The 25,607-nt window shown below is 46.7% G+C and overlaps 1 protein-coding gene across 10 annotated transcripts in view; it reads left to right on the top strand.

The window, feature by feature from the left end:
• ppargc1a (peroxisome proliferator-activated receptor gamma, coactivator 1 alpha) overlaps positions 1–25,178 on the top strand; it is a 260,588-nt gene extending 235,410 nt beyond the window's left edge. For 3 of the 10 annotated variants that reach the window (XM_069705191.1, XM_069705193.1, XM_069705195.1), the window contains exons 3-12: positions 5,830–6,024; positions 7,163–7,288; positions 8,451–9,067; positions 11,021–11,094; positions 14,568–15,756; positions 17,853–17,945; positions 18,915–19,035; positions 20,954–21,075; positions 21,410–21,561; positions 24,012–25,178. In XM_069705191.1, coding sequence (XP_069561292.1) covers positions 5,830–6,024; positions 7,163–7,288; positions 8,451–9,067; positions 11,021–11,094; positions 14,568–15,756; positions 17,853–17,945; positions 18,915–19,035; positions 20,954–21,075; positions 21,410–21,561; positions 24,012–24,115 — 2,793 coding nt within the window. In that variant the 3' untranslated portion in view covers positions 24,116–25,178. Of the gene's footprint in view, positions 1–5,829; positions 6,025–7,162; positions 7,289–8,450; positions 9,829–10,749; positions 10,796–11,020; positions 11,095–14,567; positions 15,757–17,852; positions 17,946–18,914; positions 19,036–20,953; positions 21,076–21,409; positions 21,562–24,011 lie in introns of all 10 variants that reach the window. The other 7 variants (XM_069705196.1, XM_069705199.1, XM_069705192.1 and 4 more) reach the window with 5 other exon arrangements.
• Positions 25,179–25,607: the final 429 nt, after the last annotated feature.

Genomic DNA, 25,607 nt, shown 5'->3' with positions numbered 1-25,607 from the left:
GGCAGCAAGATGGACAGTGGAAACAGTCCCGGTGCTCTTGTTTTGTTTTTTTTCTTCCTGTCCCTCTCTGCGCTCAGTCTGTCCCCCTCCCTGTGTTCCTCCAACACATTATCAGCAGTGTAACAGCAGGTTCAAAGGCCCCTTGCTTAGTAGTGCACATTCAGAGCTGCCGACTTAAGCAAATAGCTATTTGCATGCCATTAGGAGAAAAAAAGCAGAGGGAAGCACCATTCCTCATCCCATCTCCGCATCTCGCTGAATATTCCTTATTTGAGGCTCCAAATCTCGAGTTTTTTTTTTCTCCCTCCCCCTCCCGCTGTGACCGTCAGAGCAAGGCACAGTCAGAGCAATCACAGCAATCAGCGTTTCCTCGTGCCAAAGCCGATTGGGGAAGTAGCTGCCAAAACAAAAGAGCGAGTGTCCAATCATTATGATGGTGTGTGATTTCGGTGGTGTTAGCAAACGGTTTGCTTGGACCATCTGTTGGACGGCTGGAGTAGGAAAACAACAGCAGCTCGGGGCAGGACTGGAGATGGGGACGACTCCACCAGGACACACCGAAACCTATCGCAACGCCATCAGCTCTTTGGACAGCTGTGTGAGAATGCGTGTGAGCTGACGTGTAGACACGGGTGTGTTTTGTCTGCAGTAGTTATTAAGTTGTTTTTAATAGATCTGTCATTAATATGAGAGATATGTTTCACTGGTGGTTTACGCGGTGTTTGGACAGACCAGCAAGGCTTGCAGATCTTTTGGGTTGGCGCACAACAAACTATGTGGTTTCTGGCCCCGAAAAAGTTCGACAGAAAGGGTCTGACTGGTCCAAAGGTAGCCTCGGCTGATCTCAGCAAATATGCGAGAGAGTTCAGATGGTTAGTTTGAGCAGCCGAGTTACCGGTCAAAGTATTTCTTTCTGCAGAGATCGAGAAAGAACAGCGCTGCTAACGTCCCTTGGGTAGGTGTCTCAATCGGATTTGGCCTGTGTCAGGAAGTGTAACAACAGATCTCTTTCTCTCTTTGGCTCACTCTCACTCTCCCTCTCTCTCTCTCTCTCTCTCTCTCTCTCTCTCTCTCTCTCTCTCTCTCTCTCTCACACACACAGGGACAGTTATCTCCTCTTTTCACTTTCTCTTTTCCTCTCCCTTTCCCCCATCAGCTCATCTGATGGTGCTGTAACTGTCTCAAATGGCTCCCAGGAGATGCATCATCTCTGCACACACACACACTCACACACATCCCGGTCCTCATTGATGGACGAACAAACCGTTTCCTTACTGATTTATAACTCACAGAGCCGTCTACAACCGAGACAGGCATCTAAACAGTCAGCTCCTGCAACTGCGCTGCTTCTTCTTCATTCACAGAGCGGCCATGTTTTGTTCACACGCAGGCACAAAATCGTGAATTCCTGCTTGATGAAGGAATTATTCAGAGCACTCGCGGTGGTATATCCGAGTAGGATGGAAAAGCCTAAAATCTTGGACTGGACGATCTTGTCTGCGTGTAGCAACAGATCATACCATCATGATAAACCAGAATATTCCCTGAAGTCAGAGTGTGACTTCAGGGGCCACCAGTGCTGCCATTTCTGTGTCCAGAACATGTAGATATCGAGTCCACGGGATCGTTTGCTTGGGAAATTGTTTCAGAATAGCGAGACGCTCTGTTGACTCTGGAAAATGACAAGAGCCTTCAGTTCACTGCTACATGTCGGGAGCCGTTCGCAGCGCCGGCCACAATGGAGGTTTTAACATTTAGTTTTATGATTTGGAACACCATCAGACTGTGCCACCGTTGCCCGACACGCGCAGACACAGACGCACAGGGGAACTTAACAGTGCTATGTATGGTTTCATCGCTCTGTATAGGCCATAATCACCCTCTCTCCATCTCAGTAAGATCATGCTAAATGACCAGACGTCTCTGGCGGCTGCCGTGATTTGTCTCTCCCCGCTCGCGTCGCGCCCGTACCTCACCCTCCCCGCCTCTCGTTCGCCCCCCCCCCCCCCGCCATATGTTGTGCCTGTGTGACCGGCCAACGTGTCAGGCCTGACTAACGCCTTAACGGCAAGGCTGACTTTGATTTATTTCCTCTGAAATCTGGGGGCCGGGGGTAATAACACAGAATGACATTATTTGTTTATCAAATCCAAGGCTGCTTTTTTTTTTCTCGGCACGGTCGAGATGTGATGACTTGATACCCCCCCACACACACACACACACGCACACACACACGTATAGATCCCCGCAATTTCTGATTGTGCCATGATTAGAAGGTCTGTAGTTGCTTAACCTCATCCAAGGGAATACTTTTGAAATCTGACAGAGCAGGGAGCACAGACGAATGGGAATAAAGATTGAGATGAAGCAAAGCAATTAAATTGTCAAGGCACAGATTTAACCCCAGCACACAAGTTTGGGGCAAATTTATTAAGAGTGTTTTCTGTCTGAGCGAGCTGGTTGCTCTTCCTCTACTTGCAGGAAGAATGAGCTGGAAGAGACAGTGAGAATAAACAGTACTTTTAATACCAGATGACCCATTTAATGGGAGATATTTTATCTTCTCGCGTCCAGAGTGTCTGTCACATGTTCTGCCTCCCAATTGAAGATAACAGCAGCGCTGTTTAGTCTGCTGAAACTTCATCTTGGTGTTATTCACTGATCAGGTCTATCATTATGGCACTTTTCACAACACATTTCCTTCCTTTTAACATGTAAATGATGCATTGCCCCCGAAAAGCTCGTTTAAATTTTTTATCCCTGGCAAATTTGCTCAGGAGCTGGGAATCCTTGAGAAGCAATTAACAGATTTAATTTGGCTATTTGGCCCCGTGTTCAGAAGTGGGTGTTTGTTTAAAACAGCACCCTCACCTCCCGTTATTGGCTGTATGAATAGTATCTCCTGGAACACAATGCCGAGCTGTAAAACTCAATGAAAAAGAGTTAAAGGCAAGGACAATCTCAAAGACAGCCTGCCTGATAACAAAAGGGCCTCACCTAATAATGAACAACTGGAGTTGGCTTTCTTTTCTCCGATGTGGGGAAGCTGGGGTGAAGGAGGGGGGACAGAAGCTCTGCCAGCACTTGCCAGCATGTTTTATGGCTAATTGAAGCATTTGGAATAAAACTGCCGCAAAATGGCACCCTTTAGAATTGGAGCGGGGTTAATATATTGTGATCCCACAATTAGCCCAGGATTGTTAAGATCTCTTTAATTCGGTGAGGTCCATTAAACGGGATGGGCGAGAAAGTGCTCCCGCCGAGACAATTTTTCTCCTCTCTCTTTGTTCTTCCTGTCCTCTTTTCCTCTCAGCAGCTGCTGTAGTAATCAATATAAGTGGACATGGCCATCAGCAGGTTGCCAGGTCATCCTGGTGTCACCCCCTTTGGGTGCCATCGCTCCTGAAGTCCACCCACATACAGATTTTGTTTATAAATATACAAGTGACTTATTGATAGTAGATTGACTTTGGTGCAGAAACTGTGTGAGGTGCGGTCCTCGAACTGGCACGGAAACGCTCGCCCTCCTGGACGGGAGGTTTTTAGATCATTCTCTCTCCGGAGTAAAAAAACGATCACTGAGGTTTGCTCTTTACCCCAGTTTCTCAAATCCCCACTTGGCCTATGAGTGCCTCCACTAGAGTCACAGCAGCAGCGGCTGCTGCACGATCGTCACGACTCAGGGTTTTACAAGTGTCTCTTTCAGAATATGAGAGTCCCTTCTGGGTTATCTTTGGGGATACAGTGTGCCTGTGGGAGTTTGCCAATTGGTGGAGGTTTTTGAAACAGGATTGAAATCACTACATTGGAGCCAGCCGCAGCCACAGAAATTTCCCAATCCTCTCCAAACCATGACATAACGAAGCTTCCACGGCCCTCTCAACTTTTAATGTAACTGGCATCACACAGTGGCATACACTGCAATTTCTACAGAATCTAGATTTATAGGTTTAAAGGGGAGAGGAGAGGTGAATAAAGCAACACCTAAATAGAGCGTTGATTGGGTGGTTGATGAGTATGGACCTAAACAGATGGCTGGCTCATTAAAGACTCATTTGTAATAATCTGAAATGATCCTAAATTTCAATTTCTTATGCTCGGATGTATGTTTAGGCTAAGCCAAGGCTCCAGCTTTATCAGCAGTTAATACCTACCCGCTTAGTGCTCAGGTAATAACTTGGGATGCTGGAAAACGGTGACCGTTTCAATAGCACGGGGTTCCAGCACAGTGGATTTTGAAGCTCCTCGCAAGTAATTAAACAGCATGCCACCTCATACAGAGCAATTTCCTGCAAGGCATTTGCTTGGCAGTGCGGCATGGCCCCGGTCTGCGTCGTGTTATCTCTGTGAAATATGTCCCCTTTATCATTTTTTTAATAATGACTGAGTGTTCATGTTGTTAGGAGAAAATCTACTCAATGAGCATCAGATTAACGGGTTTTTTTTTTCCCTCGCTGGTAGCCAGCTTGCTGAACGTCCAAGATATCTGTGTCATCTATAAATTAAAATTGGAGGGGGAAAGCATTAAAATGGCCGCTATCTCATTGGTAAATCCAAAGCTTCTCCAAAAGTGTCGTCTCCAGGAAAGGTGTGTAAAATCAGCGGGGTAGACAGAAACAAGTGAGGGGGCCATGTGGTCCTGTGAGGTATGGTGCTGGTATCTGAAAGGTGCCCCCCCCCCCCCACACCACACACACCTCCACCCCCACCCCACCCACCCGCGGCATCACGATGGCCACACACCATCGCCGAGCGATGATAATCCTGCCGTGTGCATAAAGGGATTTGTTCTTGTTGGGCTGGCCACAGAACGTCCCAGGGTGAAAAACTGTTTATCTCTCCGCTGTCTTTAAAGTCCCCTGGGCTTCATGGCCCTGGAACTTGCACATCCTGTTGTCAGTTGTCAACGCAAGCTTCCTCTCACTCTCAATATCTGCTGATATACGTTCTCTCTTTTCCTGTTTGTTTTTTTCCCTCCATACACGCGCAGTTATTACCTCCAGTAAACCTCTCATATCAAGAGGTGGCAAGCTCTCGATCACCTTCTCTATCCATCTTCATATATTCATCTCTCTGCCTCCTTATTTCTCACACACACACACACTTATAATCTCAGCCATTAAACAGCCAGCTGCAGCAAGCACACAACTCCTCTGGTACATCAAAGCGGAGCTGAGTGGCAAGAACAAGCTTTATTTATCATGAAATGTTGATGGTAACTTCCCGCCTGTTGTGAACATCAGCTGCCATGCCAGCACTATAAATTTATCACATTTATTTAGCATTAGTGGATCGTACTTCTCCTTATTTTAGGATTGCTTGCAAACATCTTGTTGGGAATCCAATCGTCTCCCAATTCTGTGGGTGAAGAGAGAGGGGAGTCAAACTTCTGCCCATTGTTTCCTTCCTCCACCATCTATACGACTAACCCACCCCAACCCATCCCTGTCCTCCCTAGATGCTTGCTACTTGTCAGCCCTGGTAATGGGTTTCTTAGGGGAGATATTATTTTGGTCCAGTAAGCTGTGAGCTTAAAATATGAGTGACAGGCTTGACTCACATGCACATGAGGAGAATTTTGTTTTTTAAAAGGCTGCCAGAAGACTGAGCTCTGCTGCAAAAAAAAAAAAAAAAAAAATGGAGAAAAATCTTCCCACCATATTAACAATGAAAGCCTGCATGCAGCCGCCCACCACCTTTACTTCCCTGACAGAAAAAAAGAGATGCAACTTCTCCTGACTAAAATGTCCTATTTTTCCTGTCTCTGTTTTTTTTTTTTTTTTTTTTTTTTTTTGTCGTGTCTGTCTTCCCCCTTTTCCCCCTCCTAAGAAGATAGATGAAGAAAATGAGGCCAACTTGCTGGCAGTGCTTACAGAGACCCTGGACAGCATCCCAGTGGATGAGGACGGATTGCCTTCATTTGCGGCCCTGGCAGATGGGGACGTGACCAATGCCAGTGACCAGAGCTGTCCCTCCTCTCCTGACGGCTCACCACGCACCCCGGAGCCCGAGGAGCCTTCCTTGGTAAGATCATTAGCTCCTCCTCCTTCAGCTCCCACCACCACCACACCAAGACATGACCTCCAACCCTCTGCACACTGTTGCTTCTTTGCCAGTCCATGGCAGACACCAGATAAGACTGGGCCAAGACTGGGCACCAAGAGTGGTCATGTGTCTCACAAGACTTCTGTGTCTGGCCAGGCCCGAGTCGCACTCCATATTTGCCACAATGTGTTCTCTGCATGTGCAGTAGGAGCATGCAGACGTGCAGATGCAGGGAGGATGAGGGAGGGAAACGGAATAGATCAATGTGCTTGCTGCTCAGTGCTAATTACATAACAGTGCTATTGTGGCGCCAATTCAAGATAGATAGATAGATAGATAGATAGATAGATAGATAGATAGATAGATAGATAGATAGATAGATAGATAGATAGATAGATAGATAGATAGATAGATAGATAGATAGATAGATACATAGATAGATAGATAGATAGATAGTTACTTACTTTATCGATCCCCAAGGGGAAATTCTTTAAATAGATATGATGATTCAATGATATGAACACCGTGGTGGGGTCCAAGTATGGTTGACACAGTGCCGCAGGCCCCTGAAAATCAAGCCGGAACATAATGACAGTAAGAGAGAACAGAAATCCATCTCATCTCGCCGACTCTCAGTGGGTCCCAAATAATCCCCCGGTGCTGGAAAAAAAAAAAAAGGCCTCTCAGTGAGACGTCACCTTACCTTTGTGCTGTATGGTTTTTTTTACGCATGACCATCTGGGTATTTCTCTAGCTTTAAGGGCTTTATCTGAAAATGTTATGTTATGTTCGGTTATAGTCCATTTTATTCCATGCCGGTCCTTTCCAGCTGACCTTTAGCCACATGCCTGAGTGTGTTTATTCAATCACATTAGAGAAGCCTGCTTGTGTGTACACAAAAGCACCTGCGCGGGACTCATCATGTCAGGTTCTATAAACCGCTTAAAAAGTATCTAATCCTTTAAATAACTTAACTGCAATATTGGTCTCCTCTGATTGTTCATTTATAAAACACAGGCTGTCTTATTAAAAGTAAATGGTCATTTGCATAACTCATGCTCACTTCCCCTCCTCCTTCTCCTATCTTTTCCTGGTTCTGTCTGGGGTCCGTTCGCAGCTGAAGAAGCTCCTTCTGGCACCCGCAAACTCCCAGCTCAGCTATAATCAATACACAGGTGGCAAGGCACAGAACCATGCAGCCAGCAGCAACCACCGGATCAGACCACCACCTGCCGTCGTCAAGGTAGGGACACACACACACACACACACACACAAATACATGGAGTGCCTTGCTGCTTATTTCACTCCTGTACACACATTTTTTGTTGTTGTTGGCGTTTGTTTATCTCTCTCCCTCTGTTCTTGCTCTGTCTCGTTTCTTGACTCTCCCTCCCTTCCTCCCTCCTCACATTTTTCTTGTTTTGGTGGCCGCCTTTAGAAGATGTTAGACTACTGCTCGAGCAGTCTACTATCCCAGGGGGCCATCTCGTAATGAAAACAGGCTGATTGCTGTTGGGCTTTCCAGGCGAGGCATCGGCACCGTTGTCTCATTAGCTCCACCACTTATCCGCCTTGGTATGGTGCCTGTTGAAGGAGAAGAAAAAAAAAAAACAGCGACAGGCGTTCTTGTGGCGAGATTGATGCCTTGAGACGACAAGATCAAAATATCAGGCTTGATGTTCTCATTAGATGGAGTTTATTTTCTATAAGGGGTGGGGTTAACATTTCCTTTTCAGTCAGTCAGTATGAGTATCAGGTTTGTGAATTTGAATAAATAAAACGTGTGAAGTCAGAAAGGGACATATATGTTCAGTGGCATACACAGCATACTGTACAGCACATGATCGTTTGCTCTCGTTTGGGGAAAAATATTTGTACTGTCTATTTGTTCTGCTTTACCTCATACTTAAAACCCACTGAATGTGAAAAGCGTCTGTGTCTGATCATTCGGTGTGGTAAGCACAACACAGACAGATTTGTGTGTGCTCCGCGTACTATGTTTGCACATACAGTGCGTCAACCTTCCTCACAGAGTCTATTTTCATACTGTGCCTTTGAGTCATCCATTTCTGGAGCAGAGTAAATGAGGACTCCCGGAGGAAATGGTGTGCGTACAGAGTGGCGCGGTGGTGCTCGGGGGGCCACGCAATTAAGATGATGGGCGGACGGCACTCCCACCATCGCCTCCCAGACAGTTGGGCAACTACTGCGCTCAGGCTCTTTGAGTCACTCTTTTAGCATCTCCGTGGCCCTGTCTCTGTCCGCTTTTATTTTTGTGCCAAATAAAGAATTTAACATTTCTCACAAATGGATCGCCTGCACTACACTCACAACAGTGAGCAAAACTTTTTTTATTCAAGCCAACTAATTAAGTTCCTTTCTTTTCCCATTCTTTTTCTGCACAGACGGAGAACCCCTGGAACGGCAAAGCAAGAGGGGGCTCCAGCCAACAGAATCGCCCGGTGAGGCGGCCTTGCACTGAGCTGCTGAAATACCTAACAGCCACCGATGACATCCTGCTCCACGCCAAAGCCAGTGAAGCCAAGAGCGCCTGGGGGGGTGCCAGTAGCAGGGACAAGAGTGGCCTGGGTCTCGGTGCCTCTTCCTCGTCCTCTTCACCGTCCTCGTCATCCACCTCCTCGTTCTCCTCCCTCTCCTCCACCTCTTCCTCCTCCTCTTCTACCACCTCCAAGAAGAAGTCAGCTGTGCCATCTCAGCAGCAGCAGCAACAGCAACAGCAGCAGCAGCAGCAGCCGCAGCCGCCGCCGCCGCCGCAGCAGCATCACCAGCGAGGTGAGAGCCGGGCTGCAGGCGGGTGTAGTATGGCTGGTGTTGGGGCTGGGAAGTGGCAGCGTTGCAGTCACGATGACGGGGTTGAGGAGTCGGAGGGTGCTTCTATCCCTGTCGGCCACAGAACCTCCACCTGCGGCCATGCCCGCCCCAAACTGGAGCACGGGCCGCCCAGTGAAGAAGGAAGGCCGCCAGGCGATGTGGGCCGCCTGGCCGCCGCTAGGTTTATTAGGTATATGCATTCTTATTCCCTCCCTCCCCGAGAGGTGAGTCACAGCTGTGAGCATTGCCGAGAGGCTGCAGGCGCCACTCAGGCTAGTGAGGGCTTTGGCAGGCAAGGCCGCAGCAGCAGTAGCGGTGCCAGCCGCGCATCGCATAGGCACATCACAGTGACTATAAAGAAACTAGATGAGAAGCCGGGGCACCCTTTGCTTAGCCAGCTGCTCACCTCCAAACGGAGGCCCGCTCGATATCGACACCTGCTCCCACCTCAGATTAGCCCTGTACGTAGCACTAAGAGCAAATTAGCAGGTAAGAGGTCTGAGATCCCGGCCCAGGCTGTTTCTAGGGTAAAAGAGGAGGAGCCTAGAGGGACCACTGATCATAGAAACCAGGAAGTAAGTCAGGCTATAGAGCCCGACTCAGGGCCCCTGCTGTCACCTCTCGCCTTAGACCTAGAGAGCTGGGTCAGCCAACCCGATCCAGGGGTAGACTTGGGCTTTGGACTAGAGCTGGGGTGGCCAAACCAGGGGGCCTATGGGGAGGATGTTGACCATGATGATGATAATAATGCTGATGATGATGGTGTTGATGATGATGATGACCATGTCATGGGCAGCCCCGCAGCGGTGCTCCCACAGGGCCCACCAAGCCCACTCATCCCAGATACTAGCATTGCAGAGCCCAACCCTCCCTGCATCATACAAGGGAAAGGGCACCCACACAGACAGGCACTCAGCGAGCACCCCGATGACCAGGGCCACCCGTTGTTAGGTAATCATGATTGCATCCCCCCCACTGGCCTTATCTCTGCTCTCTCTTCTCCCTCTCCTGCTCTAACCACTTCCCAGTTTGATTTCACAACTAACTCCTACTCCAATTTGAATCTAACTGTCATTCTGAGGGAATAAACCACAATGACGGCAAACAGCCTGCTCGCCAATGCTTTTTGCTAGTCCCAGAGGCATTCTTTTAAATTGCTAAAAAAAAAAAAAAAGGAGGAGGTGGGAAAAGGGGCGAGCCTTGTCTTGCTACTGTACATCTTGTATTCACAAAGTCGAACCTTGAACCATCTTTGGCTGATTGAGCTGAGTGTGCTGAATATGTACATTTAGACTCAGAGCCCAGGTGCTGCTCTTTAGCGTTGTGCTACTAAAAGCCACATTCTCTTAGCTGGAGCACAAGTCGGCCAGAGCCTCGGGCAACTGCACAAGCTTCCTTGACTCTCCTTTCTTCCTTCTTTTTGTTTTTTTTCTCCCCTCCTCTGCTGTTGGTGCATGCGATTATGACTTTTATTGTCTAGGCAGGGGCTCACCCCACTGTCATGTGTCTTGTTTGTGGCATCGTCTCTGTATGTCCTTATTCCATTTTTTGATCTCTTTGTTGTCTTGAGCGCGGTCTGTCTTGTGTCTAGACACCTGTGAAACACGTACCATCACTTCATCCTGCCTCACAAAGTGAACAGTCTATCCTCAGAGAATAAATTTGTTTAAAATGGGGTCAACCTAAAAAGATCTGCTTTGTACCATAGTGTCCATAGAAAGACTTTCTAACCAGGGATGGGTGTTTTTGTAATAATAATTGCACTTGTTGAGCCAATTTGAGATTAATTGTTGCAGAATGTGGACCTGTTCTCTTCTGCCATGAGTGTTATAACTAGGTCAATAATTACCCATGCTCCTTTGTGTTCTGCAGCCAAACCAACCACCTTGCCACTTCCTTTGACCCCAGAGTCTCCAAAGTAAGTGTGAGAAGTTTTTCCACATTATTGTAGGCAACAACAACAACAAAAAAAAAAAGTAGCATCAAACTACAGAGAAAGACAAAGCCAAAGCAAACTATATAGACTACAATCCAAGTCGAGGCATTTATGTCACTCATTTCCATTTCTTAGATCACAAAAGCTTTTAGTTTTGCTGTCACCTGAGAGATAAAATGTTGTACCATTTTTTTTTATGTCTTCCAGTGACCACAAGGGATCACCGTTTGAGAACAAAACCATTGAACGCACATTAAGTGTGGAGATTGCTGGAACCCCAGGTAAGCCCACTTCTCGGACTATTTCAAATACATGTAATTATTACAAAACTACTAATCCTCACGTGCCTGTCGGAGCTAGCGATGGGTTAACTCTTGATAGTTCCATCACAGTTCAGAGTTCAAGGTGAAGGCATGGGAGACCACTTTTATGTGCCTGAGTATTGATTAGGCTTTCCAATCTCTTCGAGGGGTTTATTAGTGAGCCCTCCCCCCCCCCCCGCCCTCTCCTTTGTTACTGAAGAGTTAATATATGCCTTTCCTCTATCAGATGCTAATGCTCTCTGACCAACAGTTTACCGAGCCACATCACGGGGATGTTGGAATTAATTCATTCAGTTAATGAAATAATTGGTTGTGTTGTGTAATTTAGTTTTGGCTGTGATCTTTTCTTCAAGTACAGGCAATTTGATCAATTTATTGAAATACGTGGGGCCAGTGTGGGGATATTTCTGCATTATAGTCACATCATTCTTTTTTGTTTTAAATTAAATTATAAAACTGCCATACACGTAATGTAATTGCAAGACAAAAGTGAAGAGAACGTCATCTCCTTCTCTCCCTTTATGCAAATTATGTTAGTAATCACCCCACATTTTATTGAGATTAATCATTTAAGGTCGATACAACCAAAATGGCTGCCCTTTAGCCTCTCACCGAGGCTTCTCTGGGTATTCATTTACCAGCAGGGAAATGATCCTCGTCCAAACCTCACGTCAACCCCCCTCCCCCTCCTGCACCTTCTGCCTTACAACCCCAGAGGCATCGCTGCGTCCTTCTGACTTTGGCTGAAGTGTCGTTTAACCCTTTTGATAGATAAGCTGTCAGGATCAAAGGGGACGCCCGCCAGGACCTAAAGAGGCAAAAGAACAGTGCTCCTTAATCTCCGGGGCAATCGAGAACAGTTAATATTTCTTCCTTTTTTACTGCACGCGGGCCAGTCTGTTGACTTGTGGCCAAATCTGGGCGTCCGTTCTGTTCCGCTGCAGCCGTAAAGCCCTTCACCTGACTTCAACATCTCGTGCAAATTCAGGACCGAATATTAGCAAGAGAGTCATTAGTCCGGAAAGCTCAGGGTTACTGAGCCCCTCTCCTACTTGGAGATTAGCTCTGGAGTCTCATGCCGTATGACACAGATGGATATAGATCCCAGTAAGTGGCGGTGTAAAGCTTTTAGGTTTGGAGTTACATGTCCTTTGCAGATTTCGAGTAACATTCCACTATAATAGAGATAATGGTGGTGTTACTGATAATTAGGTGGAAGTTAGCCAGGTGGGCGGTTCCACTTTCCACCTTCAATGCAGGTCGACTAGGAACGGATGGAATTTTCCATGAATCGTTGCCAGTAACAGATTATTTTATGCCTTTATGATGATGAGTTGTAGTAGTAGCGGCTAGTGTTTCAAAGAAAGATAAATCAAATGTTCAGGACCTGTGCATGCATTTAATGGTAAATAACAGTAATGTTTGGAGTGTGTGTCTGCATGTTTTCTTGACCCTTCTCACAGAGGTACGGTAAAGGCTACAAAAGGCAGTGAGGCCCCCCCTGGGATCTGACTGTTCAGGCCTAATCTCTGCCAAGCTAATAGATTTACCCTGTGCTGCTGTGTTGTCTTTAATTACTGTATCTCATGACACAGAGGTGGTCTGTGTGTTGCTATTTGCATAGCTTACTGCCGGATCAACTCTTTAAGCCCGGAGTTGTTATTCGCTCCGAGGTCTCCTCGCAATTTACAGCTGGACGAGAAAAAAAAAAAGATTATAAAACCCTCCTCTTTCTCTCTGCCCCGCTCTCTCGTTCCATCGTATTCTCTCCGGTGTCTGCATTATTGGTGTTTGTGTCTGCAGATCATCCATCACTGGCAGGTTTGACTGAGAGGCACATATTTATCTAATTCTGATTTATTTCACCCCCATTGTTAATGGCTCCTAGTTTATGACCCCATGCGCACATTGTTTTGGACAGATGGCGCTTCATTGGGGAAACAGAAGTTCTTCAGGCATTGTGTGGCATTCACTCTCTCTCCTCTCTGCTGTCTCCTTTTCAAAGCTCATTTAATTGGCATAATGCATATATATATGTCTATAAGACTATCAGGAGTGAGAGAAGGAAGAGAAAGAGGGGAGAAAAGGACACATTCACATAATAAGGAGGATCATAAGCTGTTGGATCAGGCATCCCAAACACAGCAAGTCGTTTCAGAAACTTGCACATTTATCCCGCGCTCTCTTTGCCGAGCTGTCTCGCCCGTGCATATTCTAACACCGGATTTGATACTAATAGCTGTCATTTGGTGCAGTTCAACCGGCAAGGGAGGAATGATGTGCATTATAAGAATGGCAAAGAAGAGGGGCGAACGTAGGTGTTTCAAAGTGCCTGTTAGCGACGTGCAGGCCCGTGTGTGAGGGGGGGTGGGGGGTGGGGGGGGCACATTTGTTCTGCACTAGACAGAAACGGGAAGAGATGCAGAGCGACAGAGAGGGAGGAACAAAGATTGATCTGGGGGAAGACGGCAGAAAAAGGGTCGAATACGAGACTAAACTAGAAAAGAAAGACTAAACAGGAGGAGGAAAGGGGGAGAATGAGAGTAATGGCGGCGGCTGTTTGTGTGAGTGCATTAACAATGCTATAAAGTGGGCTCATCTCAGGACTACCCATATAACTGCCATCTGTCTGGTTGTAAATCTGTAGGAGGCGAGGGAAGAGATGGGGGGAACGGGGGGCACGAGCAGTAGGGACATGTCATCTGAGAAGAATGTCAACCCATTCGCCAGTACTTCCTATGACATAGCAGCCATCTCGGCACGGCATCATCACCAGGCACGCTGACTTGTACATTAAGTACATCTTCCTTTATTGTTGCACTGAAAATGCAGATGGTGCTGTATAATATTCGAAACATGCATGGCGTCATGATTGTTATTTCAGACCGATAAAAAAACAAAAAAACAAACGGTCTCCGGTTTTATTCCGATGAATTGGCCGCTGTCCAGTGCAGACGCTTGTGTGATGCAGGTAGAGATATGATACATGTACTTTGATTTTTTTTTTTTTTTTTTTTTTTTTCATTAGATGCATTACATTTGTCCTCCACGGGGTTATGTGTTATGTTTTCTTTTTTTTTTTTTTTTTGTGGAAAGGGATCTTTTCAAGGTCAGAGAGGAAGAGAATGGCAAGTCATCCGTATTACAGCAGCACCATATTAAGTTACACCAAGCATTACATTAATCTGTCAAGATTGCAATAAAATAGAGATCAGGATTAGACCAAGTGAAAGTGAATATTTTAATCAGGCATGTATCTGCGTCCACTGTCCATAAACTGACCTGGGAGTTTATAGATGGATGGGTGGGGGGAGGAAAGGGGGGGGGTGTACTTGGGGAGTTTTGCGTTATGATTCTATTTCCATTTTATCACCCCCACCCAACCTCTGTCTCCTCCTCCTCCTCCCCCCCCCCACCCCCTCCCTGTGCAGGTCTGACACCACCTACCACGCCCCCACACAAAGCCAGTCAAGAGAATCCTTTCAAAGCATCTCTCAAAACCAAGTTGTCTTCATGTTCCTCCTCGGCCTTGACATGCAAAAGAGCCAGGCTGAGTGAGTCGGGCCCCGGCGCTCTGGCTCCGGCCCCAGGTGCCTCAGGCGGGGGCCCCACCAGGAAGGGTCCCGAACAGACTGAGCTTTATGCCCAGCTGAGCAAAGCGTCCACCACCCTCCCTTACTCCGTCACTCAGCGCGCTGTGGGGGGCGGCCTTGAGGAGCATCGCAGCACTGGCAACAACAAGCGGGCCACGCCCCGCGGCTACAGCGACCATGACTATTGCCAGGCATCAGCTAGCACTAAGAAGGATGGGGGCACAGCCACTGTTACCATGACGACAGCTGTGGAAAAGACATTCACCTCAGGTGCCACTGCTGCTCCCATGCCTACTGCAGGCAAAGTGGAGAACAGGCATGTCGAATGTAAGGACTCAGCCATGCCACCATCCTCATCATCATCTTCTTGTTCTCCGTCATCAGCTTCACCCGGTCCTTTGGCTAAGCAGCAGAATTTTCTCTCCGTGGACGGAGAAACAGGCCGGGTCGAGGGGTTAGGGGAGCAGACCCTTCCACAAACCGCTCAGATCCCCTCACAAGAGGCCAATACCGACAGGGACCAACAACATCTTTCTGCCACCAGCCGCAAGCTCCTGTGTGACCACGACATCAGAGCAGAACTCAACAAGCACTTTGGCCACCCCTTAAAAGCCCTCTACAGCCAGGGTGGCCAGGAGAGAGAACCAAGCAGCAAACCGAACAAGGCTCCAGCCCCTCAGTCCCTTGAGGGGGGAGAGGACCCGGGCTTCCTGCCCTTCCACGATGAGCTCGAGCTGGGCGAGGGCCGCGAGAGCCGCTTCCTCTATCCATGGGAGGGCACCCCTCTGGACCTACTTTTTGACTGCGCCCCCTGCTCTCCCTCCTGTTCCCCACCATCCAGCTGCTCCCCTTCACGAGGCTCCGTCTCCCCACCGTCCTCCCTCCTCCTGTCGCCCAGCAGACCCTTCTGCTGGACCAGCAGCGGATCCCGCTCCCGCTCTCGTTCCCACTCGGGCTCCCGCAGCTCCTCCTCGCGATACCGTAGGCGCTCCCTCTCCAGCTCACCCGACAGACGCCCCTCCTCCTGGTAAGTTATCTCTTCCTCTCACACACACACACACACACACACACACACACACACACACACACACACACACACACACACACACACACACACACACACACCATCTCCTACTTTTGGCTGAACCTTGGCTGCTCCCCAGGCAGGCCGTTTAAACAGGACTTGGAGCTGGCAGGGGGTCGAGCTTAGCAGTATAAAACAGGCCTGATCAGTCGTCAGAGCTGATGTCAGACAGGGTAGACCCGAGAGACTCTTAAGCGGGATTTATGGTCTGTCCAAATGGCATGTCGGATGGTTGTATAGACTCAGAAACCCCCTCCCCTCCAACATCTGCATTGGAAAGGAGGTTTCTGGGTTGCTAACATCTGTAATTCTCAGAAACCGATGATCTGACTTTCACGTCCACTTCACACCTTTCTTGTCTGATAACCGTCCCCCTTTTTTTTTAAACAGTATCACCCCATCTCTCCCACCTCCCTCCTCCCCCACATTCCCTCTTTCCCTGAGTGAAATGTGAGAAGTGAGAGCCCGAGAGCCATCTTTCAAATCTCCCCCTGGTGTGGCCGTTCAGAGCGGCTGTAAACACAAGTGATTTCCGACGTCTTCCGACAGCACATCCTAAAAACTAGTTCTGAGAGACCGTAATTTGAGCCCAAGCATGGGTCCTTTCTCTGTATGTGGGAAATGGATTCTCACCGTAGTGTCTGCAGTTATTATACGGACCAAATCGCTCGATTAAAACAGGTGAAAGATAGATCTGGACTGACAGAGGGTAAAAAAAAAAAAAAAGATTGGCTGAGTGATGCAGTCTCCCAAAACCAACACACAATGGACAAAAAAAGAACACAAAAAAAACATGAAAGGTGCCAGAGGCACTGGACTTTTGAACAGTAGGAGTTTTCATCTCTGGGCAGGGAGTTTTATTTGAATGTCTTTCTAACACTCACCCCCTCCTCGCTCACTCCCTTGCATGCTCCCATTTTTCGTTTGATGCCGGGGCTATTGTTTTAAGCGGCAGCTGTTGTTTTTACTGAGTGGCAAACCCTCCTCTTTTACATCCCCAGAGATGAAAGCCAAATCCAGTCTGTGGGAATGTAGTCTCCAAACCCCTCTCAAAAAAAGACTCCTATTATCATAGCTCTCTGTGAGAACTACATTTCCCATGCTTCCCTTTGATCAGAGCTGAGGGGATCTCTATTGTTTTTTGTTTTGTTTTGTTTTGTTTTGTTTTTCATTGAAGAACAGAGGCAAAGTGTAGTTACTGAGAAGGATGAGAATAAATTCAGTTTGTCAGTAGTCGTTTATTGAGTGGCTCCCCTGCAGTGACTCGGTTTGTTTGCATGATTACTGAAAGGTCAGTTTGCTCCGTAGAGCCCATAGAATCACTTTATCCCCGTTCTTTACTCTCCTCCACCAACTTGCTCGCAAATTATACAGTAATAGTCTCAAGGCATTCGATCACAATCTGACGCTGACAAGCTCTCTAAAAATACCGGATAGGGGTTGAAGTTTGAAAGTGTCAGAGCAGGAAGCCTGTTATATTTTCATGCAAGAAAAGATCAACAGAATTTCAGCAGAAATCATTCTCAAAACGCATACGATCCCCGACCTTTCCAAACTGGCGTTCCTTTGCTTCACTGAGTTTCCCAAACTTCTCCTTCCATTATTCAGGTCTTCCTCCTTCAGCAGCACTTCAATAATTAAGCATCAAGAGTCAGCTCGAGGAGCGGAGGGGTACAAGCTCCACAGTCAGGCCACTAGGGCCTAAACTATTGACCACCTCTTCATACAACATAGACAGTAGGTGCATGTACCGTACACGCAGCCTCAGCCGTGTAATAAAGTTCCGCAACATATCATGTTCACCGTCTGGCCATGTGTTCAGATTAGGAGAATACACACGACTTTCATGTGGAGTTAACCCAGTTTCTGACCATCTGAATCGGAAAAGTTCATTTGTTTCTCAAAGACAGAACTAATTAAACAAGGTGTCACACGTTTGCAGCTGTCAACAGTGTGATATTTGCTTATGTAAGAGGTGAACAGCATTTCTGTGCGTTTGCGGAAATAACATTTTGATGTTTTGTTGTTTTTCCCCTTAGGTCTCGTCACAACACAGATTTGAATGCTTTTCGTTCCCGGACTCACAAGAGCCCCCACCCTCAGTCTCGATCTCCTCTCAGCCGCAGGCCAAGGTGCTTGTTTTAAGTTCATTATTTAACCTACTATTTGTTATGTGTTATTAACCTTCAGGTTAGGACAAATTCTTATTCTTAGCAGCAGCCCGACAAAAGTCTTTAAGACGGCGTGACGGTATGCGCGCAAGGATGGTTGAAAGAAAAAAAAAAAAAAAACATTTTAGCAGCCGGCGTCGACGAGAAGTTCTTCCTGTCACCACTCAGAAATTGTTTTGATATCTCCGTGATTCTTTTTTTCAAAGCAAGAGTTCTGCGGCGCCCCGTCCACATGGGGGCCCCGTGACAAACATTCAGGGCAAATATGTTTAATTGATCGTGTTTTATTGGATTAGTGACAAAAGAAAATCCGACTGTCGCGCAGTCACACTGAACTCGTGAGTTGACGCTCCCAGCTGTATAATGACGCTTATTCAACTTAGTGCCTCTGTAGTTTTCCATGAGCCGCTGCGGAGGGGGACCGTTTCATATGCAGAGAAGCACTGGCACGGTGCAGAAAGACAGCGCGAGGGAGGCTGACACCATCCCCGGCGCTCCGAGCTGATTTGGCACCCACGTGCCTAATGACACCCGACAAGCCCGAGAGTCGCTCATCAGTCGAAAACTTAACGGACACGTCTCGTACTGGTCGGGGGGGGGGGGGGGTTGCACTTTCCTTCTTGATGAAGCCCTAACTAAGCAGAAAGTAATGACATGTGAAGTTGTGCTGACAGTTGCAGCTGCCTGGCTCCCCGACCGCGCTGCTCGCCGGCACTCCCCCGCGGGCCTTTCCCGTGGGGCCTCGTCGCCATAGCAACGGCGAAGAGACATCTTATTAACACGCCCGTCTTCCTTTCTTTTGCAACCCATCAGTAGTGAGAAAACACGGGACCACTCCTGGCTATTGTTCCGCGGAAGCGTCAACAGGGAGGGTGAATTTCAGGGGACGGAGGTGGGACAGCGACGTCATGTGTCTCCTCTCCTCCACAGGTATGACAGCTATGAGGAGTACCAGCACGAGAGGCTGAAGAGGGAGGAGTACCAGCGGGACTACGAGAAGCGGGAGTTCGAAAGGGCCGAGCAGAGAGAGAGGCAAAGGCAAAAAGCAATAGTGAGTCAACTGACACTATTTCCTCTATCGCCCTGTTTATTTCATTTTATTTGTTGATGCCGTCTTCCCGCGCCGACCGTGATAAAAGACCACATGTAATCACCGCTATGGCAAACACACAGAAAGCCTCCCACAGACACACACAGATTGCTTGGGATGAGACAGCCTCCAGCCCAGTGCCATGTGCCACAGCGTCTCTCTGCTGAGAGAACACATACAAAGTGAGTTCCTGAATGATTCAGGCGACAGGCCCTTCCTCTTTATCTCTGGGTTGTGTATTTTTAACGTCTCGGTCGTCTGGAAACACTGTCGACTCTTATTAATCACACCACAGGGGTAAAACGTTAAAACAGTGGAAAACAGAAACGAGGAGAGCAAGAAGGGGGGGAGAGGGAATGGCCACTGATTCGGCTCAGATATTTCTCTTTTCCTGTATCCGTTTCAAAATTCAGCCTGATTCAGTGAATATCGCGTTTCTCCCTTATCTCCTCTCTACTTGTCTCAGTGTGAAATGACTCAGGTTTCCAGCGGGGTGACGCCGCGACCACCCGTCGATAAAGCACACATTAAATGATGCAGTGTTGCAAACGTGGCTTGGCATGCATACATTTTCAGAGACGGAGAGACAAACAATTACGAGCGCTAAAGCTCAAGCTGTCAAACAAGGTTTGGGGAGGCCTGGGATGTGAAAGAATATCCGTGTGTCTGTCTGTCTCTCTCTCGCTTGCTCTTTTTTTTGCCTAAAAAACACACACACACACACACACACACACACACACACACACACACACACACACACACACACACACACACACACACACACACACACACACACACACACACACACACACAAAGGCAGCCCTCAGGGTGCCATCAAAAAAAAAAAGACCACCTATTTATCAGCTGTCAGCAACTAAAACCACTAATTCAGCAGATACTTCTTTGTCTCTAAAGTAAGCAGTAAAGAGCGGGGAAAAAAAGAAAAAAGCACAAAACAGTCATCTGTGGTTAATTTGTATTTTTCTCAGCTATAAGTCAAATGGGCAAAAGTGAACTTTGAGTTTAGCACCAGGCAGCTGATTTCCGTAGATGTTACTACTCCCCTCAAGACAGCGTTCAAAATCTCAACAGGCCTCAATGGACTTGCCCCAGTAATGGCACGTAAATGAATGAATAAATAAATAATACTCGTGATGCATTGTAGCCGCAGGCCTCTGCTGTATTATATGATTAGCAGATGCAATTAAACTACTCAAAAGCTATAATTGCAGCGTGGCACAGTTTGTTCCTAAATTATTCCACGATGACCCCCCCACGTCCTCCGAGGTTCAAGGAAAACCTGTGTTTTTTTTGCCCCGTGGCTCAATGCTGCTGCTCTTCACTGCTCCCTTTCTCTTAGATATGAATATCCTTATAACATTAACAGACCTCTCGCTTCCGTGCCAAGTCGTATCGTGAGATTGACTCCCGAGCTGGAGAGAAAGAAAGATGTGTCGCTGAAGTCAGCCCACAGCTTTATTTTTAGACTTCACAAAAGAGGAAGCGGGCCCCAAACTTAAAGACATGGCATCATTTGATAAAAATCACTCTGCCTCTGGTTGATGAGTTGCGGAGAGAAAGAGGAATTGTGGTGCCAAGGCAGATTGAAGGCGCTTCCAAACGGCATCTCAATCAGATAAGAGGAAGCAAGCTGAACCAATCAAGAGAGGAACCACAACAGACAGGCGGTGCGAGAGGGACAAAGGCAAAGGGGCCCGAAGTCAGCGGCAGTATCCACAGGAGTGATCAAGACCAATTCATTAGAGCTCGGTGAAGAAAGAGAGGTGGGGTGGGGGGGTGGGGAGGGGGTGGAGGGAGGAAAAACAGACTCCCCCTTTTAATCTCTTTCCCCTGGTCTGTCTTCCCTCTTAACGAGCAGGAGGAGAGACGGGTGGTGTACGTGGGGCGACTGAGGTCCGACTGCACACGGACAGAGTTGAAGCGCCGCTTTGAAGTCTTTGGCGAAATAGAAGAATGTGCAGTGAACTTGAGGGACGATGGGTAAGGCCCCTGGGATTCTTCTGTGCATGTGTGTGCATCGACACGGCTTCAGTGGAGGAGACATTTATTCAAGCATTCACACTTGACTTCATGTGTTGGATGAAAAGCTGTAACGACTGAACTTGGAGCAGAGGCGGGTGACACAAGCTCAAATTCGGAGGTCTCAGGAGTGTCTCCCGATTCATCTACTTGTCGGCATCCAGAGCCCCCAAAGACACACTTTTATCGATTCACTTTTGCATATAAATAGCATGATCGTCATCGAAGACAAGTTCAGTCATTGTTGCCCCTGCAGCAACAACAAACTGACGTGTCGTTTTCTATTCCTGACCAGGGACAATTTTGGCTTCATCACGTACCGCTACACTTGTGACGCCTTTGCCGCCCTTGAGAACGGACACACCTTACGCAGGTCAAACGAGCCTCAGTTCGAGCTGTGCTTTGGCGGACAAAAGCAGTTCTGCAAATCACATTACACAGACTTGGGTAAGTGCGGCTTTGTTGCTTCCTCCATCAGCCCCCTGCAGTCATGCAGTGTATTTGCGTGGTTGGAAGACTGTCAGTGAAAAGAGGGGGAAAGAAAATTAGTGTGTGGGGGGGGGAGGGAGGGGTAAGACAACAACAACAACAACAACAACAACAAAGCCTTGAGTGATGCTTCCAGATCAAAACATCCCCATCTCTGTGCTGATAACAAGTCTTCCAGCCCTGAATGCGTCCACCGGGCATTAGAGGCTCAGGAGGGCAAAGAGAGTTCGCAGGTCAGCCTGTGAACACGCCGAGAATAGAGCTCCATTTCCTCCCTGCTTGTAGCTGTGGTATCTTAGAGAAAACGAGGCAGACTCCATTACTCATGTGGACACGGGATGCTTGTTTCTACTTTGTTGATATGAAAAGCAAGGCATTGGGAAAGATAGCACTTTAAGAGCATTTGCGCAGCCGGTGTGGTTTCATGTGCTGGTTGGAGATGTATATATATATGGATGTGTGTGTGTGTGTGTGTGTGTGTGTGTGTGTGCGGGGAATCACTTTAAGAGCGTGAATAAGAAGAGGCAGGAGTGGAGATGAAATTACGAGGAGAAAGACGCGCTGGAAGAAAGACGAGAAGAAAAGAGAGCAGGGGATGAAGAGGAAGGTGGGAGCAAGGTTAAGCCCCAGCGACCCCTCCCTCCCTGTAGAATTGGAGTCCATCTGTTGCCAGCTGTTGTGGCGCTGCGACGAAGGTAGAACCTCGACGCGGCACGTAGGGGCCGGTCATTTACAGAGAGGGAGGGGCCGCTCGAGGAGCCTCACTACCTGCCTCGGCATATCTGCCGTGTTTGCTGGGAGCGTGAGGGTCAAGGTAGACTGCTGGGATAGATCTTACGCAAGAGGTTCCTTCGTGTAAACATGCATCGCCTCTGCATTGGTCAGATACCGAAATTTGGACTGGAATGGAAACAGCAGAAGGTTGAATGGCGCATTTGATAAATAATGCACGCTATCAGTGAAATCAAGGCTTTTTCTTCTGGCACGATGCCCCGCTTCTGACATATAAAGAGTAAATGTGCATTCTCCTCCTCTTTTTAGATGCACAATAATAACGATGGTGACAATTCAGGAGGCGGATTGAAACCGAAGTGAGACATGCCCCCATTATTTTAAGTACTGCACTGCCACAAAAGATCCTCTCTTTCATTCGAAGACAACATGTAAGATGGGTATTGACTCTCGCGTTTTAGCGGCAATATGAGGTCAGAAATGTAAAAAAAAAAAAATCAGCGCAACAAGGGGGCCGAAGGGTCACGCCAGAGAAAAGGAGCACTTTTCTCAATAAATGAAGCAGTTACTAGACAATTTCAAAGCACATGCTCGAAGCCTTTTAAAGGAGTGCATGACACAGAGAAACGGTTGCTAATCCGAAAGCCTTGAGGTAGACATTATGCCGAGATTGACTAATCAGTCTACTGACATGGAAAGGCCTTCATTCGACCGCCTCTTTGTCAGGAACGGGCTATTTTGGTCGTCCTCATATTGATAGCGGAGGATGAAGAGATTGAGAGGAAGGCAGAATCTTTTAATAGTGTGGTATCCAAACCTCCTCCCATCCTCTTGTCTTTTTTTTTTTTTTTTTTTTTTTTTTCTCAGAGACACTGTCCATTAGTTTTAAGTAGAGCACCTGGGTATTTTTCATCCTTCAAGGTGTGCAGTCTGACACAATCCAGCCCTCGGCCATTGCATTAGATCACGACTGGCGTCTCCAAGCTGCCATGGTCATTCCCATTTCTCAAAGCTCTCGGAGTGCGCTGCTGAGCCCTTTGGGGGCCCCATTTGTGAAGCTGTCTGCTGGCACAGATAAGATACTCTTTATGTATTATCAGGTTGATCAAGAAAAACAAGCCCTGTGAGAGATGGACAGACAGAAGGATGCAGTTTCATATCCGTTACCTCAGTGTGTAAAAAAAAAAAAAAGCACTTTATTCTCCCCTCACTGTCTGAATTCTGTGGCAGGTTGCTACGGAAACATGCGGAGATGGATTGAGAAATGTTTCAATTATTTATCGTAACCTGCCGTGAAACCGTACCTTTCAGTCCAACCCAGGACATACATGTACAGTACATCACACAGATGTGAGTTGTGCACTAAACTGTGATTTTTGTCACCTTTTCATTTTGAATTTGGTTCAACTTGCACTTACTGTCGCACCAAAGATGGAAAAGTTCCTCTTTTTTTTTCGGAACATCTGAAAACTTTCAAGCTGAGCAGCATAGAAACTAAGCGATTAACACTGCAGCTCCGCATGACCGAGCAATAGCAGTGTAAAAGGCAGAGCATTATGTGACTCTGACCAGAAAGTCCTCCGAGAATACAGAGGTGAACCTTTTGTTTTATGTGCGTTTTCAAAGACGTACTGCTCCGCTCAACACTAACCACACTTCTACCTGCCTCTTTACAGACTCCCATTCGGACGACTTTGATCCAGCCTCCACAAAAAGCAAGTACGACTCCATGGATTTTGACAGCTTGCTGAGGGAGGCCCAGCGCAGCCTGAGAAGGTAACCAGTTCAGTGGCACCTGCTGTCTGTCACAAAGAGGGACTTCTCATACCTCACTGTTGTTTTCTCGCTCCTTTGATGACGAGACTACCAGAAGTTTTACTCTCTGTCATAGAGTATATAAGAATAAGTCTATAGACCTATATCAATATAAATGAATATATCAAAAATAAAGTTTACATGAACATAGCTGCTGAAGAGCTGGGCAGAGACGTTGCATTCTGGGAAAGCCAGTGAACCCTCAGAAAATAGTGCACAGGTTCAGTGCACTCTACTGCTGTACAACCATCGGTGAAAGAAGAAGAAAAAAAACAAAAAAAACTTTCACGTTTTTTTTTTTTTTTCTCCAAGCACTACAATACCCACGGTTCTTTTGGGGGTGAAAACATGCAGCTTGTTCAGCCAGATTTGTTTCTTTTTTGCTGTTGATTTTTTTTTTTTTTTTTTCTTTTTCTTGGAAATCTGGTGTTTGGATCCGGTGTTACATGACAAACAAAGAGTATAGGGAATTGCATCTTGGAGGTAAAATTCTCAAGGTAACATTGTTGTCTACATTTTAAAGGAGAAATGTAGCCCTGTATTTACAAATACTATAAAAAGGAATATTTTTATTTTCTGTACATATGGAAGTTCTTTATTTGTTACAGCTATGCACTGTAAAACGCAGCCTTTTTTAAAATGCGGAGAAAATTTCTTAATTCAGAATGTCGATCTGTAGTAATTACAATACTGTAAAGCATATTGTACACCTACATGATGTTTAGAAGACATGATATGATTGTAAAAAAAAAAAAGAAAAAAAGATGTGTCCGATTGCTCATTTTGAGGGAGCATGTGAACAAATGTCTTTTTTTAAGTTATTTTGTTGGGGGAAAAACAGTCAACCATGTATAGTTTTCTCTGTTTATAAAGTTTCTCAATCAGTGTTTTTGCTTATACAACCAGTGTAAAATGCATTTTTAACGTGTTTTTCATGATTGTAAAAAAGAAGTTACCCCATTTTTTTTATTGATTATTTCCGAAGCAATCAGTGTGTATATATATATATATATACATATATATATATATATATCATATATATATATATATATATATATATATACCTCCGTTTGATTTCATTGCTTTGTATGGTTCTTGTTTGCTTACCTTCAGTGAGAGAGAAAACTGCATTCAAATCTTTTCAATCAGTACAAACACATATTTATCTATTTATTTTTGAATCAAAAATATTTATGGGCTCCATTTTACATGGCGTACCTCATGGAATTTATTTGCTATTTATGTTCTGTCCTTCGATTTGTGTTATTTAACTTGCAATCACTAGACAGGGTGTACAATAAATGGTTTGGTGGGGATAATATTACCTTCTATGCCTTTCCGAAACAATCAAAAACATTCAGCTAATCAGTCCAGCAGTTACCCCCCCATCCTTTCAGTAATTTGTCTCCACTCTCAGATCTGCAGCACATAGTCATTTTTATTTTGTTTTGTTCTCG

Source organism: Brachyistius frenatus, unplaced genomic scaffold (assembly GCF_029030835.1).
Source record: "Brachyistius frenatus isolate BFR_SWC_R1_liver_20210118 unplaced genomic scaffold, ASM2903083v1 Contig_54, whole genome shotgun sequence".
Lineage (NCBI taxonomy): Eukaryota > Metazoa > Chordata > Actinopteri > Embiotocidae > Brachyistius > Brachyistius frenatus.
The sequence above is the reverse complement of the archived record's forward strand: the minus strand, read 5'-3'. Positions and strand labels throughout refer to the sequence as shown.